Source organism: Lutra lutra, chromosome 7, assembly GCF_902655055.1.
Source record: "Lutra lutra chromosome 7, mLutLut1.2, whole genome shotgun sequence".
NCBI classification, from domain to species: domain Eukaryota; kingdom Metazoa; phylum Chordata; class Mammalia; order Carnivora; family Mustelidae; genus Lutra; species Lutra lutra.
In genome coordinates, this window is record NC_062284.1 from 34999021 (window position 1) to 35014376 (window position 15356).

Here is a 15356-nt window from a genome sequence, read left to right on the forward strand (position 1 = left end):
CCTGAATAGTTCACTCACATTTTTAAATGCTCCACAAAAACGTTTTAAGAAGCGCAAGTCCTATCGTAAGAAGCATCAATATGCAATCAGCCTTGAATGGCTGAGCCGGCCCTTCTGGTGTTTCTCAACAACCATCCTTTAAATGTTCAACCACTGTCTCCTATTCCTAAACTAGCTGCTTAGGTGAGTACCCTTTTACCAAGGCTTCTAGGTGCCATCTTGTGGAGAGAGATGCAAACAGGCACATTTGGAGAGACACACTGTGTCAAGGAAATGACAAGGATGCAAACAAGAGTCTCCCTCATTGCTTTCTGGTGGGTGCTGGATTCACCCACAGTCCTCTGAGAACCTTCTGGTTGGACTCACACCTGTAGACTTCGGGCTGCCTGAGCCCAGACGGCCATAGAAATGAGACCATAGTGCAAACAGCCTCCATCCTAGGACACAGTCATCAACTCAACTCACCGTTGCCTTTTTGCCAATACTTGCTTCCAGAACTTCATCTTACAGAATGCAGACAGTGTCTCTCTGCTCTTTTCTTCAGGAAACTTCCTAGTCCTGACCCCTTGGCCACCCCAAGCCACAGTATCTGACAGACCTGCCCCACATGGTATGGGCCCCTCCTGAGGCCCTATAGAGTTTCCATACAATCTGACCAAGTATTTCACTTTTTTCTAAATATATATACAGTTTATTTTTTTAAGTTTGATTCTTTTGAATAACTTTTTATTTTTTTCCATTTTTTTAAAATTTAAATTCAACTAATTAACATATAATGTATTATTGGTTTCAGAAGTAGAGTTCAGTGATTCATTGGTCTTTGTAACACCCACTGCTCATTACATCATGTGCCCTCGTTAATGCCCATCACCCAGTTACCCCATCCCCTCCCCTCCAGCAACCCTCAGTTTGTTTGCTATGATTAAGAGTCTCTTATGGTTTGTCTCCCTCTCTGGTTTTGTCTTTTTTCTCCTCTCTTCCCCTATGATCCTCTGTTTTGTTTCTTAAATTCCACATATCAGTGAGATCATATGGTAATTGTATTTCTCTGATTGATTTATTTCACTTAGCATAATACCCTCTAGTTCCATCCACATCATTGCAGATGGCAAGATTTCATTTTTCTGTTGGCCGAGTAACATTCTGTTGTATATATGAACCACATCTTTTTTATCCATTTATCTGTCGGTGGACATCTGGGTTCTTTCCATAGTTTGGCTGTTGTGGACACTGCTGCTATAAACATCAGGGTGCATGTACCCCTTCGGATCATTACATTTGTATCTTTAGGGTAAATACCCAGGAGAGCAATTGTTGGGTTGTAGGGCAGCTCTACTTTTAACTTTTTGAGGAAACTTCATGCTGTTTTCCAGAGTGGCTGCACCAGCCTGCATTCCCACCAACAGTGTAGGAGGGTTCCCCTTTCTCTACATCCTCGCCAGCATCTGTCATTTCCTGACTTGTTAATTTTAGCCATTCTGACTGGCGTGAGGTGGTATCTCACTGTGGTTTTGATTTGTATTTCCCTGATGCCAAGTGATGTTGAACATTTTTTAATGTGTTTGTTCTGACCAAGTATTTTAAACAGAGTTCTTTTTAAACAGAGAATTCACTGTACAGCCGTACATTTTAAAGAGTAAGGCGGAGGTGCGCCTGGGTGGCTCAATTGGTTAAGTGTCTGCCTTCGGCTCAGGTCATGATCCCAGGACCTGTCATGATCCCAGGGTCCTGGTATCGAGACTCACGTTGGGCTCCTTGCTCAGTAGGGAGCCTACTTGTCCCTCTGCCTGCCACTCCCTCTGCTTGTGCTCTTGTGCTCTCTCTTTCTCGCTCTCTCTGACAAAGTAAATAAAATCATAAAAAAAAGTAAAAGGGAAGTCTAGAGGTTTCTACTATTCAATGCAAAAAAATATATACCTCATTTTTATAATAAAAGCAGTTGTCATTGATTATTCATTCATTCCCCCACCCTGCCCCTGTTTTAAGCCACCTGGAGGAAGACCATGAAAGTGAGCATTGGCACTTTATAGTTTGGAGCACCCCTACTCTCCACAGAAAGACGACCCTCATGGCAACGAGGGTGGTAACTCTCTTACAGCATGTGAAGTGTTTCCCTCTCGGGGCTTCTTTCATCAGATTAGTAAACATCACTGCAGCTGATTCTCACCCAACTTTATCCGACGAGAGGGCCAACATTTTCTTCCACTGAAGTCACTGGGTAAAGGTGCTATTCTCTAATGAAACAGGATAAGGTACTGAAAAGCGACAACCATAAGCCTGATTAAAACCAGATCACTAGTTTCACAATTGCCTTCATTAGGGAAGCCAAAATACCTTTCATCCCGTGGACCGTTTCTTCTCTTCAAATGAATGACAGTGTCAGTTTGTTTCCCATGGGTTCCTGTTTCTAATTTAATTTTGTCGACGTACGGCAAATTCCTCTGAATTTAGACATGGCAGGATTCCTCACATCGGGGCTGTACCTCTCTTTTTCAGAAACAGCTCAGCACCAGGAGACACCTTAGAGATGAGCAGTTGAGGGAGAAAATTTGTCCTGTAACTTTGATCTCCTGATGCCTCAACCAGCTACTCTTTCATTCGACACTTATTTAGTACCTACTGCATACTAGGCACCATGCTCTTTCCAGTACGTAATCCTGTTCACGTTAAAATTAAGCCAGATGGCAAGCTTGAAGAGCCCTAGGATACTGGTTAGTTTGATTGCAGTGTGGAAATAGTTTTTTAAAAACTGGATAATAAATATTCTTTGCTCATTAGATTCTGACATGGACAGAGTGCTGTTTGGTGCTTCTGTGGAACTTCCATTGTTCTGATGCTTTCTGGGGAATCTATCATGCTCTTCTCTGGTGTCCCATGAGCTATGGATTATGCTAGAGTGGTGATTCTGAATCAGTTGAAGGTGACTCTTTTACTACAGGGACATGTGGCAATGTCTAGATACATTTTCATTTGTCCCACTGAGGGGAGAAATGCCACTGGCATCCAGAAGCCAGGGGTGTCACCAACCATCCTACAATGCAGAAGACAGGCCCCCACACCTGGGAACTCTCTGGCCCAAAATGTCCCTAGAGCTATGGTTGAGAAACCATGGTCATGAGGGAGAAGGTAGGAAGGTGAGATGCTGAACTTCCAAATCCGATCTCATTTTGTATTTTGGAGTCCTGCATTTCTGCATGAAGTTTTGTTTGAGAAGTATGCTTCTTCTGCTTAAAACAACACCACCAACAACACTTGAAGACTAGTGAGGTAGAAGATGGCAGCTCTTTGCCTTCTGTTTTAGGGTTGAGACAGATTGGGAGAAGTCAAGTGGGTGGTGTATAGGAAATAGGTGAGGGCAAGCAGAGGTAAATCTGGAAACTTTAGCCCGATCCTCAGTCTTGGCCACACAGGGCTCTGCACATCTCCCTCCCACCTCGACATACTGTACTGAATCATGGGATCATGTCCACCTTCCAATTTAGTCCAGAGGTTGGCACTTTTTCTATAAAGAACCAGATCATAAATATCTTGGGTGCTGGGGGCCATGCCCTCTCTGTTGCAACCATTCAACTCTGCTGTTGTAGCATAAAAGCAGCCCTAGACAATAAGTAAACAAATGGGCAGGTTTGTGTTCTAATAAAACTTTATTTACAAAAACAGGTTGGGCCAGATTTGGCCCGTGGTCTGTCATTTGCCAACCACTGATTTAGACCATAAGTAGGAATCATGTTTGTTTTACCCTCATGTCTCCTTGTCTATAACTTATTGGCACATAGTAGGGGTTGCCTCAGGAAATATTTCCTGAATGATACTGAAGGTCATTTTCCAGAGAATTTCAGAATTCCAGAGAATTTCTATATATTGTTTAACTGTTTTTCTATGTTGGACACTTAAAATGTTTCTGATTTTTTTAATTGATAATAACAACTGTGATGAGCTGCTTCCTACAGAAATCATTGGCCTGCTTTCTTATCACTTCCTTAGCGTCAATTCGTAGAAGAATTGGGGTCAAACAGTATATATTACGAAATGGCTTTCCAGGAAGGTAGTATTGATGTACATTCCTAATAGTAATAAGAGAGAGATATTTATCCTTATGCAAAGGACTTCTTACAACAGAATGTCATGAATAAAAGTTCTGGCATCTGTATGTATTCCCACAAATTAGCTTACTACAAATAAAAGTAAATTGGTGTTAGCTACTTATCATTTTAATAACAACATTCCCCCACCCTGTTGTGACAGCACAATTATTAAGACACATCTTGTTACCTGTCTGCGTCATCTAGCCAACCAGTTGGGGTTGCCATATCTGGTGTTTACTGAGCACACACAGAAACATCTGCTTCCCATCAGGGAATCAGAAGCTGTACTATCTGCAGGCCTGGCACCGGCCTACCCTGCCAGGACGTACGGAGGCCTCCTCCCAGTGAAATCCACCACCAGACACATCATGCAGTTGGCTCATCTCCCTCAGGAAATTTTATTTAGGTTAATTTGGCGCACAATTGGGGGTAATTCTTGAGCAATTTCACTTGTGATGGCTTGCAACGTGTAAAATTCTCCTACAACATGTTGCAGAAATCACTGGAAGAATACTAAGGATGTCTGATAGTTGTCCAGTTGCCTTTGTAACAGCAGGAAATATCTCTTTGGAACCACAGTACATGGTTAAAAAAAAATAAAAATGAAATAAAGGTAGATCGAGGAGCAGATGTTCATCCTGTCCCTTTTCACTTGGAGCTGTTGGAGCAGTGAGGGTGAAAAGGTCATGCAACGTCCCTTATCTTTATGGGGAAAGGTGACTTTTTTTCTTAGCTCTTTGGATTTTTCTGACTTTCTCCAAATGAAGAAGAGAATGTCTGCAACTGGGAGGTACTAGGGAGCGTTCTAGAAATAGGAGCGGGTCTGTGGTTACATGATGATAGAATTTACTTGAAAATGGATAGGTTACTGATGAAATCCAGTATAGGAAGACAATAAATAACAAAACCCCATGTTTTCTGAGAAATCCCCCTATTCTGGCATTTTGCTAGGTGCCTTCTATGTTTACCTCATTAGATCCCCCAACATTGCTGTGAGACAGACACATATCATCCCCAGCAACAAAACACCGAAGGCTCAGGATGGCTAATTAATGCATCCAAAGATTAGCACTGCGAAGTGGCCGAGCCAGCACAAAACCTGGGTCCAGCAGACCCGAGTGCCCACTTGAAGCCCCTACAGATGGCACTTGGGTGGCACCTCTGAGTTTGGAGACACAGACCAGCATTTTTAAGTCATTCCCATCAGAGACCAACTGACCAGCTTCCTAAGGTGCAAGCCAGAATTCCGGCCTGATTCATTTTTGGGCGTTGTCCCCAAAGGTCTGGATGGTGGTGGAGATGTCTTCCGCACTGACCCCAGAAGGAAGCTACCATCCAGCCCCGAGGAAACAGGATGTCACCTTTAGTTCTTGGCCACACTTGTGAGGCTGCAGGTCTTCATGGAAGCCAACCTCCAGGCCATCCGGACGTCAGTCAGGAAAAACTGCTACAATCTTCCCTCCCTATGTCTCGATTCCTCCAGAGAGGCCGTGCTATGCAGGAAACCCGGCGTGTGGGGCAGCCTTCATGGAACTGTGCAGAGCATTTTAATATAATATCTGTTTCACAAGATTAAATGACATTTAGCCTAGCTGTGGTTGTCGGACACCAACCTTATGATCATCCCATTCTCATTGGGCTGGGGGCTGAGGATTCGTGGGATGTCCGTCCTCGTCTTTGAGGGCTCTCATTTATCCTTGAAATACCCCCGACACTCTATTTAGATGAGAGAGACTCACTAGTTTATCTGTTCTCCCCACTCTGGGACCCTCTCCACAACAGTCAAAGCTATCACCCGGAAAACAAATCCGAGCGCGGCCCTCGCTTTTTTGAGACATCCAGTGGTTATTGCTGATGCCGTCAGATAAAATTCTCATTCTTCATCGTGGAAACCAAGATTCTTAAACACTTCAGCTGAATTCTCCAGCCTGATTTCATCCTTCCCAACAACCCTACACTGGAGCCAAGTCATTCCGTGAGCATGCTTTCCTTCTTCCTGTGTGTTCATTCCTACCTCACGCCTTGTGCACAGCGTTCCCTTTACTGGAGTGCCCCTCAAGGATGAGCCCGGTCTGGGACAAACTGAGTCCACGGGTAGCAGGAATGCAAAGGAAGGGGGGTGAGGCTTTGCTAGACAGGAAGCGGACTGTGTGCCGACCCACTTTTCTCTCCATCTGCCCCATCAGGGACAATCAGAGGCCTGTCCTTAATTTGGTGAGACCTGTGGTATTTTGTTTATTTCTTGCTTTCTTTCAAAGCCAAGGAGAACCCAAGGGGTCAGGGATGGAAATCATGCATGGAAAACATTTTCCTTATTTTTCTACTAAAATGTGCATGGAGCAGGGGCAAGAAATAGTTGAGGGAGGAGAAATACATAGCAAACATGGCATTTTGAAAGGTTAATTAGATGTGGGTGAACATACTGAGATGATGTTCTGTTACTGTCAGAAATAATGTTTTACAGAGAAGCTATTTGTGAAGAGACCAGTTATTATTGAGGAACTAAAGTGCCTTCAGGAATATGGAAGTAATAATGTACAAGTATAGTGCCTACAGAAAGATGTCAGTCAAGTGTGAGGTTGGAGGGGAAAGCCTGAACCCCCTCTGATTTGACCCTGCATATAGGATTTGACCTGTAAGGCCCACAGAAACAGACCCAAGGATATTTCACAAAACCAAAAGTGGATTTTGAATGGTTTGTTGATCACTTTGCCCCCTGAGATGTGGTCTGATGATTACTCTTAGACTTCGAGAACCAACACAAGCCTGTGATTCAGCAAACACATGTCTCAAGTTTTAGAATCCCATTCTGACTTCAAGAGTCATTCCCGATCCCCAGAACCCAGTGAACTGATCCTGTCATCTCAGTACTTCATTGTCCAAGCTGTCATCGGCTCCCTTCCATTTGCCCGTAGAAACGTGACGGAATTCTTTACTCAGACCACATGTCCAAATTTTAGGTTCAGAAAGCATGATCGTGAGCCCTATGGAATCAGCTCCAGAGGTGGGAAAGGATGGCATAAAGATAATGATCTTGCACTTTGTTCCAAGGTTTAATTTTTTCATGCAAAAAATATTGTACCAACAGAAAACATGAACAGGGAGGGGAATGATAAAGCTAAAAGGTCTTAGAATGAGTAATGGGAAGAATCTTTTTTGGAGGAAGTTCAGGAAGATCAGTGGAGTTCCTTTAAATGCTGATAGGCCTGTCTGAACAAGGATCACCCCTTTATTTATTTATATGTGGATCATCTGGCCATTGTCTGCCTTCCCCCTTTAACCCTGAGAAAAATGCGTTGGGGGTGCCAAGGAAAATACTGCTGCTCCTGCCTCTTCAGAGCTCCAGTGATCAGTGGAGAACCAGATCTCAACAAATTTGTTTTAATTTCCTAAGACACTGGGCCTGTGAGTACCACTTCTGAGGATCTTTTGCTAAGTGTTTATACAGTCTGTCATTTAGAACAGAGGACTTGGGGACAAATCCCAATTGTAGATACAGTACTTACCATGGTCCCAAAGAACTTTATATAAAAATCCCAGATGGGGGGCACCTGGGTGGCTCAGTCAGTTAAACATCTGCCTTTGGCTCAGGTCATGATCCCAGGGTCCCAGTAATGAGCCCTGAGTTGGGTTCCCCACTCCGTGGGGAGTCTGCTTCTCCCTCTGCCACTCCCCCCGCTCATGCTCTCTCTCAAATATGTAAATAAAATCTTAAAAAAAAAAAATCCCAGATGGTCTCTTCTCTGAGTCCAACAAGGGGGATGGATTTTCAGGACAAATTCACTGTCCAGCCAGTGTAAACAAGTGACCGGTCCCCACCGTCTTCTTATTCCTTCTCTCTCCATTATTTTTCTCCTTATCATTTGCCACTCCCAAGCATACTGTTTGATTTACCTGTTGTGTTTTACTATCTGTGGCCTCCCCCCTGCTCCCAGAGTGTACGTATCCCACATACCTTGAGAAGAAGTTCCTTACCCAGAGTGGGTGAGGGAAGAATGCACTTGGACACCGCAGGAGCTGAATGGGGGGCAGGAGGGAGGTCAGTTCAAGACCCACCAATAGATCTTCCATTCCCTCCTCTCTCCGTCTCCCCCCATGCTCCTGTGATGTGCTCCAAGAGTCTTTTGTTTTCCACCTCTCTGCAGAGCATTGGCTGTGACGACTACCTGGGCTCAGACAAGGTGGTGGACAAATGCGGGGTGTGCGGCGGCGACAACACAGGCTGTCAGGTTGTGTCGGGCGTGTTCAAGCATGCCCTTACCAGCCTGGGCTACCACCGTGTGGTCGAGATCCCCCAAGGAGCCACCAAAATCAACATCACCGAGATGCACAAGAGCAACAACTATTTGGGTAAGCTTGGTCTTTTTCCAGAGGCAACAGTCTGTCACACTCAGGTGATTCATTCCTTCCCAGGAGTGTGACACAGCGGTGTCAGATGTCCTTGGACTTGGAGAAGGTGCCACTGGAGAATGCCAAAGCACTGTTTGGCCTCCTCCTTAACATGAGAAACGTGGGTGGAGGAAAGTTTTGAAGTCCTTGCAAATAAATATTTAATATCTACACATTTAAGCCAGCCTTTGTTCCTTCCAAGAAAAACATGGTTATGCGCTAGATACTGGGCTGAATGGTTTCTCCGAGATGGGGGAGGCTCTTTGAGCTGCTGTACAGGCCAGTCTTCGTTCTGCTGGAATTCGAACAGGGCCAGTCAGTGATCCTGTCTGGAGCTTCATTCCCTACAGGTCTGAAGTAAAAACCATGTTTCTCTTCTTTCTGCTTCATCTTCCCCAGGGCAATGATATATGTGTTGAGTATATGTGTATCTTCTGAACAGCTGCAGACCTTTTGGGTAATATCATTGACATCGAGAGGCCATTTTTACCCATCTTCCCACAAAGAGTTAGATCTTTGTTGATCCTTCCTTCTGGGTTGCTGGCTGATTGCATTTTATGCAGAGCAAATCGGGTCATAAGAATTGATTTTGACCAATTTTTAATTCACATGAGCATGCACAGATGAGTTAACAAAATAATATAAGGAAAGCAATTTCTTCAAGTCATTTAGTGAAAATCCATATTCATTTTCATTTTTAATGATTTTTTAAATTTTTTAAATTTTTAATTAACATATAATGTATTATTAGCCCCAGGGGTACAGGTTTGTGAATCACCAGGTTTACACACTTCACAGCACTCACTATAGCACATACCCTCTCCAATGTCCATAACCCCACCACCCTCTCCCTACCCCCCCACAACCCTCAGTTTGTTTTGTGAGATTAAGAGTCTCTTATGGTTTGTCTCCCTCCTGATCCCATCTCGTTTCATTTTTTCCTTTCCTACCCCCCAAACCCCCCACGTTGCCCATTGCCTCTCAAATTCTTCATATCAGGGAGAGCATATGATAATTGTATATGTATTTGTATATATGTATATGTACATATACATATATATATTTATGATGGAATACTATGTGCCGTTTGCAATGATGTGGATGGAACTAGAGGGTATTATGCTGAGCGAAATAAGTCAATCAAAGAAAGACAAAGAAAGACCATATATATATATATATATATGACACATCTTCTTTATCCATTCATCTGTTGATGGACATCTAGGTTCTTTCCATAGTTTGGCTATTGTGGACATTGCTGCTATAAACATTTGGGTCCATGTGCCCCTTCAGATCACTACATTTGTATCTTTAGGGTAAATACCCAGTAGTGCAATTGCTGGGTCATAGGGTAGCTCTATTTTCAACTTTTTGAGGAACCTCCATACTGTTTTCCAGAGTAGCTGCACCAGCTTGCATTCCACCAACATTGTAGGAGGGTTCCCCTTTCTCCGCATCCTCGCCAGCATCTGTCGTTTCCTGACTTGTTAATTTTAGCCATTCTGACTGGTGTGAGGTGGTATCTCACTGTGGTTTTGATTTGTATTTCCCTGATGCCGGGTGATGTGGAGCATTTTTCATGCATCTCTTGGCCATCTGGATGTCTTCTTTGCAGAAATGTCTGTTCATGTCCTCTGCCCATTTCTTGATTGGATTATTTGTTCTTTGGGTGTTGAGTTTGATAAGTTATTTCTAGATTTTGGATACTAGCCCTTTATCTGATATGTCATTTGCAAATATCTTCTCCCATTCTGTCAGTTGTCCTTCGTTTTGTTGACTGTATCCTTTGCTGTGCAAAAGCTTTTGATCTGGATGAAGTCCCAATAGTTCATTTTTGCCCTTACTTCACTTGTCTTTGGCCATGTTTCTAGGAAGAAGTTGCTGTGGCTGAAGTCGAAGAGGTTGCTGTCTGTGATCCCTTCAATGATTTTAATGGATTCCTGTCTCACATTGAGGTCTTTCATCCATTTTGAGTCTATTTTTGTGTGTGGTGTAAGGAAATGGTCCACTTTCATTCTTTTGCATGTAGCTGTCCAATTTTCCCAACACCATTTGTTGAAGAGACTGTCTTTTTTCCACTGGACATTCTTTCCTGCTTTGTTGAAGATTAGTTGACCATAGAGTTGAGGGTCTGTTTCTGGGCTCTCAGTTCTGTTCCATTGATCTATGTGATTGTTTTTGTGTCGGTACCATACTGTCTTGATAATGACAGCTTTGTAATAGAACTTGAAGTCTGGAATTGTGATGCCACCAACTTTGGCTTCTTTTCCAACATTCCTCTGGCTATTTGAGGTCTTTTCTGGTTCCATATAAATTTTAGGATTATTTATTCCATTTCTTTGAAAAAAATGGATGGGATTTTGATAGGGATTGCATGAAACCTGTAGGTAGCTTTAGGTAGCATAGACATTTTCACAATATTTGTTCTTCCAATCCAGGAGCATGGAACATTTTTCCATTTCTTTGTGTCTTCCTCAATTTCTTTGATGAGTACTTTGTAGTTTTCTGAGTACAGATTCTTTGCCTCTTTGGTTAGGTTTCTTCCTAGGTATCTTATGGTTTTGGGTGCAATTGTAAATGGGATGGATTCCTTAATTTCTCTTTCTTCTGTCTTGTTTTTGGTGTATGGAAATGCAACTGATTTCTGTGCATTGATTTTATATTCTGACACTTTACTGAATTCATGTACAAGTTTTAGCAGATTTGGAGTGGAGTCTTTTGGGTTTTCCACAGAAAGTATCATATCATCTGCAAAGAGTGATAGTTTGACTTCTTTGCCAATTTGGATGCCTTTAATTTCTTTTTGTTGTCTGATTGCTGAGGCTAGGACTTCTAGTACTATGTTGAGTAGCAGTGGTGATAATGGACATCCCTGCTGTGTTCCTGACCTTAGCAGAAAAGCTCTCAGTTTTTCTTCATTGAGAATGATAGTTGCTGTGGGTTTTTCATAGATGGCTTTGATGATATTGAGGTATGTACCCTTTATCCCTACACTTTGAAGAGTTTTGATCAGCAACGGATGCTGTACTTTGTCAAATGCTTTTTCAGCATCCATTGAGAGTATCATGTGGTTCTTGTTCTTTCTTGTATCAATGTATTGTATCACACTGATTGATTTGTGGATGTTGAACCAAACTTGCAGTCCTGGAATAAATCCCACTTGGTTGTGGTGAATAATCCTTTTAATGTACTGTTGGATCCTATTGGCCAGTATTTTGTTGAGAATTTTCACATCTGTGTTTATCTAGGATATTGGTCTGTAATTCTCTTTTTTGATGGGGTCTTTGTCTGGTTTTGGGATTAAGGTAATGCTGGCCTCATAACATGAGTTTGGAAGTCTTCCTTCCATTTCTATTTTTTGGAACAGTTTCAGGAGAATAGGAATTAATTCTTCTTTAAATGCATAGTAGAATTCCCCCTGGGAAGCCATCTGGCCTTGGGCTCTTTTGTTTGTTGGGGGATTTTTGATGACTGCTTCAATTTCCTTACTGGTTATGGGTCTGTTCAGGTTTTCTATTTCATCCTGGTTCAGTTGTGGTAGTTTATATGTCTCTAGGAAGGCATCCATTTCTTCCAAATTGTCAAATTTGCTGACATATAGTTGCTCATAACATGTTCTTATAATTGTTTGTATTTCTTTGGTGTTGGTTGTGATCTCTCCTCTTTCATTCATGATTTTATTGATTTGGGTCCTTTCTCTTTTCTTTTTGATGAGTTTGGCCAGGGGTTTATCAATCTTGTTAATTCTTTCAAAGAACCAGCTCCTAGTTTCATCGATTTGTTCTGTTGTTTTTTTGGTTTCTATTTCAATGATTTCTGCTCTGATCTTTATTATTTCTCTTCTCCTGCTGGGTTTAGGCTTTCTTTGCTGTTCTTTCTCCAGCTCCTTTAGGTATAGGGTTAGGCTGTGTATTTGAGACCTTTCTTGTTTCTTGAGAAAGGCTTGTATTGCTATATATTTTTCCTCTCAGGACTGCCTTTGCTGGGTCGCACAGATTTTGAACAGTTGTGTTTTCATTATTATTTTTTTTCTATGAATTTTTTCAATTCTTCTTTAATTTCCTGGTTGACCCATTCATTCTTTAGTAGGATGCTCTTTAGCCTCCATGTATTTGGGTTCTTTCCAAATTTCCTCTTGTGATTGAGTTCTAGCTTTAGAGCATTGTGGTCTGAAAATATGTAGGGAATGATCCCAATCTTTTGGTTCCAGTTGAGATCTGATTTGTAACCCAGGATATGATCTATTCTGGAGAATGTTCCATGTGCACTAGAGAAGAATGTGTATTCTGTTGCTTTGGGATGGAATGTTCTGAATATATCTGTGATGTCCATGTTGTCCAGTGTGTCATTTAACGCTTTTATTTCCTTGTTGATCTTTTACTTGGATGACCTGTCCATTTCAGTGAAGAGGTGTTAAAGTCCCCTATTATCGTTGTATTATTGTCGATGTGTTACTTTGATTTTGTTAATTGGTTTTTGTCGTTGGCTCTTTCCATGTTAGGGGCATAGATATTTAAAATTGTTAGATCTTTTTGTTGGACAGACCCTTTGAGTATGATATAGTGTCCTTCCTCATCTCTTATTATAGTCTTTGGCTTAAAATCTAATTTATCTGATATAAAGATTGCCACCCCAGCTTTCTTTGAATGTCCATTAGCCTGGTAAATTGTTTTCCACCTCCTCACTTTAAATCTGGAGATGTCTTTGGGTCTAAAATGAGTTTCTTATAAACAGCATATTGATTTTTTTTTTAATTAGGGAAATTCTGTACAATAATTCACTCCAGTATACCTTCTGCCCCCTCTCTCTTTCTTGTTCTGGAATCCCAATTATTCTAATATTGTTTCGTCTTATGGTATCACTTATCTCTCAGATTCTCCCCTCGTGGTCCAGTAGTTGTCTCTCTTTTTCTCAGCTTCTTTATTCTCCTGTCTTCTCTATCATTAATTCTCTCTTCTGCCTCACTTATCCTAGCAGTGAGAACCTCCATTTTTTATTGTACCTCATTAATAGCTTTTTTAAAATTTCAGCTTGGTTAGATTTTAGGTCTTTTATTTCTCCAGAAAGGGATTTTATTTCTCCAGACAAGGTTTCTCTAATATCTTCCATGCCTTTTTTGAGCCCAGCTAGCACCTTGAGAATCGTCATTCTGAACTCTAGATCTGACATTTTACCAATGTCTATACTGATTAGGTCCTTAGCCTTTGGTTCTGCCTCTTGTTTTTATTTCCTGTGGTGAGTTTTTCCACTTTGTCATTTTATCCAGAAAAGAATATATGAATGAGAGAACAAAATACTAAAGTAGTGGCAACGACCCCAGAAAAATGTGTCTTAACCAAATCAGAAGAGACCCCAAATCACGAGGGAGAAGATAGGGGGTAAAAAGAAGTTTATATATATATATCTGTATATATATACAGATATATATATATATACACTAGACTGCTGAACAGAACAGAGCCACACACTTGATTTTGGGTGTATTTTGGTCTCTTAGAAGAAACTACCTACCAAAATTTTAAAGAAAGAAAGAAAAAAATATATATATATACACACACAAACAAATAAGGGTAAATACAATGAAGGGATGGAATATGACTGTAAATATAAAAATTTTTAAAAAATTGTAAAAAAGGAGTTGATAAGTTGGTTGGGAAGAGAAAGAAAAGAATGTGGAGATAATTTGCTCAGGCTGGAGACTAGAACAAAGCCCTGTGCTAGATTTATGGTATATTTTGATCTATTAGAAGAAGTTGTATCCCAAAATTTTTTAGAAGAAAAAACCCTATATGTATACAAAAAATAAAGTTAGATACAATGAAGGATAAAATATGACTATAATAATGAAGGTTCAAAAAGATTTTTTTTAAAGAAAGGTATTGTTAAGATAAACTAGTTAAAAATATGAAAAGAGGAAAGAGTAAACATTTTAAAAAATTAGAATAAGAAAAAATATAAAATTTAAAAAATTTAATTAACTTTGCAAGACTAAAGAATCACGGGAAGAAAGCCATGAATTCCATGCTTTCCTTTCCTGTCCTCTGGAATTCCCCTGTTCTCCTTGATCTGTGAGCTTGGTCTTGGCTGGATGTTCTTGGTGATTTTCTGGGGGAGGGGCCTGTTGTAGTGATTCTCAAATGTCTTTGTCTGAGGTGGAATTGCACCGCCCTTTCCAAGGGCCAAGCTAAGTAATCTGCTTAGGTTCACTCTTGGGAGCTTTTGTTCCCTGAATGCTTTCTGTAGAGCTCTGGAGGACAGGAATGAAAATGGCGGCCTCCCAATCTCCAGCTAGAGGAGCTGAGAGCTCAGGCCCCACTCCTCAGTCAGCCCTCGGAGAAAAGCCATCAGTCCCTCCCATCTCCCTGGTCTCCTGTCGCGCTCCAAGCTCACCTGGCCTGTGACCGAGCATCTCTGTCTCGGGCACACAGCCCTGTTTGGAGTCTCCAAACCCAGAAGATTCCTGCCTCCAGAGAAGGAAGGTGAGTCTCCCCGGATCTGCCACTTGTGGGGTCCCTGCTTCAGGAGCAGTGACCTGACTGTGCCATGGATCACAGTTTAAGGTATCCCTGAGCTGAGTGCTCACTCCTCAGCTCCATCTCTGGAGCTGGCTTCCCCACTCTGATACCTGTGAGCTCTGGTACACCCAGACACCCCCGATCCTTCTTTGACCCTGTGGGACCTGAGACCATGCTGTCACCGCATGGGCTTCACCCCCGCTCAGCCTCTGGAGGGATGTCCCTCAGTGGAGCAGACTTCTAAAAGTTCTGATTTTGTGCTCCGTTGCTCTGCTGCTCACCGGGAGCCGGCCTCTCCCCCGCGGTCTATCTTCCTGTCGCTTCAGATTCACGTCTCCGCACATCCTACCTTTCAGAAAGTGGTCGA

General features: G+C 42.0%; 1 protein-coding gene across 2 annotated transcripts in view; it reads left to right on the plus strand.

The window, feature by feature from the left end:
* THSD4 (thrombospondin type 1 domain containing 4) overlaps positions 1-15356 on the plus strand; it is a 582110-nt gene that overhangs the window by 468062 nt on the left and 98692 nt on the right. For both annotated transcript variants that reach the window (XM_047736180.1, XM_047736181.1), the window contains one exon: positions 8231-8435. In XM_047736180.1, the coding sequence (XP_047592136.1) occupies positions 8231-8435 (205 nt within the window). The remainder of the gene's footprint in view (positions 1-8230; positions 8436-15356) is intronic.